We start from the raw sequence: 1,841 nt of genomic DNA on the forward strand, positions 1-1,841 counted from the left end.
TTCTCTAAAATTCTATCAATCATGCATCCAAAATTGATTTTGATTTTCTTCACACCCATATCATTTTCCAATTAATTTCTTAGATATAAAAGCAAGAGAGAAGAGAGATCCACCATATCAAAGTAGTACTATGTACTCTTTTGTTTTAATGTTTTCATTTATTAACCATAAATGCTTCCATAAAGTATGAAAACAAAGAAAGACAGATACGTCTCTACCCTTTCCTATTATATTCAGTGGATTATTATTGTCCTTATATTCTGTTCCAAATTAAGGTTAGTTTCCTTCCGTTGCCATAATCCATGGAAGAAGAAAAAGAGAAAACACCAACAACACACATAGTTCTAGTTTCAATCCCTGCACTTTCCCACCAAATCTCAATCCTTGAATTTGCAAAAAGACTCCTTAATCTCCACAAAGAACATTGCTTCCATGTCACATGCATCATTCCCACTCTTCCCTCACAAAACAACAATGCCTCCAAACCTTTTTTCTTTGATTCTCTCCCTCCAAACGTTCACTGCATCTTCCTTCCACCGGTCAACTTCGATGATCTCAGAAACGACCCATCAGTCTCCCTTGAAGCTCAGATTTCGCTTGCAGTCTCTCGATCTATGCCATCCATACGCGAAGCCTTGAACACACTCATCACCACCACCACCACCACCACCAGCAGCAACAAAAACAACCTTGTTGCTTTGGTGGTTGATGCCATAGCACACGAGGTACTGCATCTAAGTAAGGACCTCGAACTCAAACTCAAACCCTTGTCCTACATCTACTTCGCTTGCTCTGCCATGTTGCTATCTCTGTGCCTTCACTCACCAAATCTTGATCAAATAGTTCCTTGTGAGTTTAGGGATTACCCGAACCTTATTCAAATTCCTGGTTGCATCTCTGTTCATGGCAAAAATCTTCCTAATAGTGTTCAAGACAGGTCTAGCTTGGCATACAAGTTGTATCTTCAAAGGTGTAAGGACTACTTTCTGGCTGATGGGATCTTGGTGAATAGCTTCATGGAAATGGAAGAAGGAGCATTCAAAGCATTATTGTCACAATCACAAGAAGAAGCTAACCCTCCTGTATATGGAATTGGACCCATTACACAAACTAGTGGCCATCATCATAGAAATAATAATGGGTGGGAGTGTTTGAAATGGTTGGATAATCAACCATCAAACTCGGTTCTTTATGTTTCGTTTGGGAGTGGTGGAACACTCTCACAAGAACAGATCAAAGAGCTTGCTTTGGGTTTGGAACTTAGCGGCCATAGATTCTTGTGGGTTAATGTGAGAGAACCTAATGATAAGGCATATGCTAGTTACCTAAGTGATGAGGGTGCTGACCCTTTGAGTTTCTTGCCAGAAGGGTTCGTAGAGAGAACAAAGGAGAAAGGTTTGATTTTGGGAAGCTGGGCACCTCAGATTGAAGTTCTTGGTCATGGTTCAGTTGGTGCATTCTTGAGTCATTGTGGATGGAACTCGGTTCTTGAGAGTGTGGTGAAGGGAGTGCCAATGATAGCGTGGCCTCTCTTTGCTGAACAGAGAACCAATGCTGCTTTGGTTACTGATGCACTCAGAATTTCTCTAAAGCCAAATAATGATGATGATAATAAAAATAATAATAATGATTGTGTGGTCCTAAAAGAGGAGATAGCTGATCTTGTAAAGAGGCTCATGGAGGGTTCAGAAGGAGAAGAAGTTAGGAGGAGAATGGAGAAACTGAAAGAAGCTGCTGCTTGTGCTATCATGGAACATGGATCTTCCACAATCACACTCTCAAAGTTGGCACTCATTTGGAAAAGCATGTCAAATTAGGATGTATTTGATTTATGTTTTTAT

The 1,841-nt window shown here is 40.2% G+C and overlaps 1 protein-coding gene across 1 annotated transcript; it reads left to right on the forward strand.

The window, feature by feature from the left end:
* The first annotated feature begins 213 nt into the window (after window positions 1-213).
* Window positions 214-1,841, forward strand: LOC107473172 (hydroquinone glucosyltransferase-like). The gene has a single exon (XM_016092721.3). The coding sequence runs from the start codon at window positions 303-305 to the stop codon at window positions 1,815-1,817; it is 1,515 nt and encodes a 504-aa protein (XP_015948207.1). The 5' UTR covers window positions 214-302; the 3' UTR covers window positions 1,818-1,841.

Source organism: Arachis duranensis, chromosome 2 (genome assembly GCF_000817695.3).
Source record: "Arachis duranensis cultivar V14167 chromosome 2, aradu.V14167.gnm2.J7QH, whole genome shotgun sequence".
NCBI lineage: Eukaryota > Viridiplantae > Streptophyta > Magnoliopsida > Fabales > Fabaceae > Arachis > Arachis duranensis.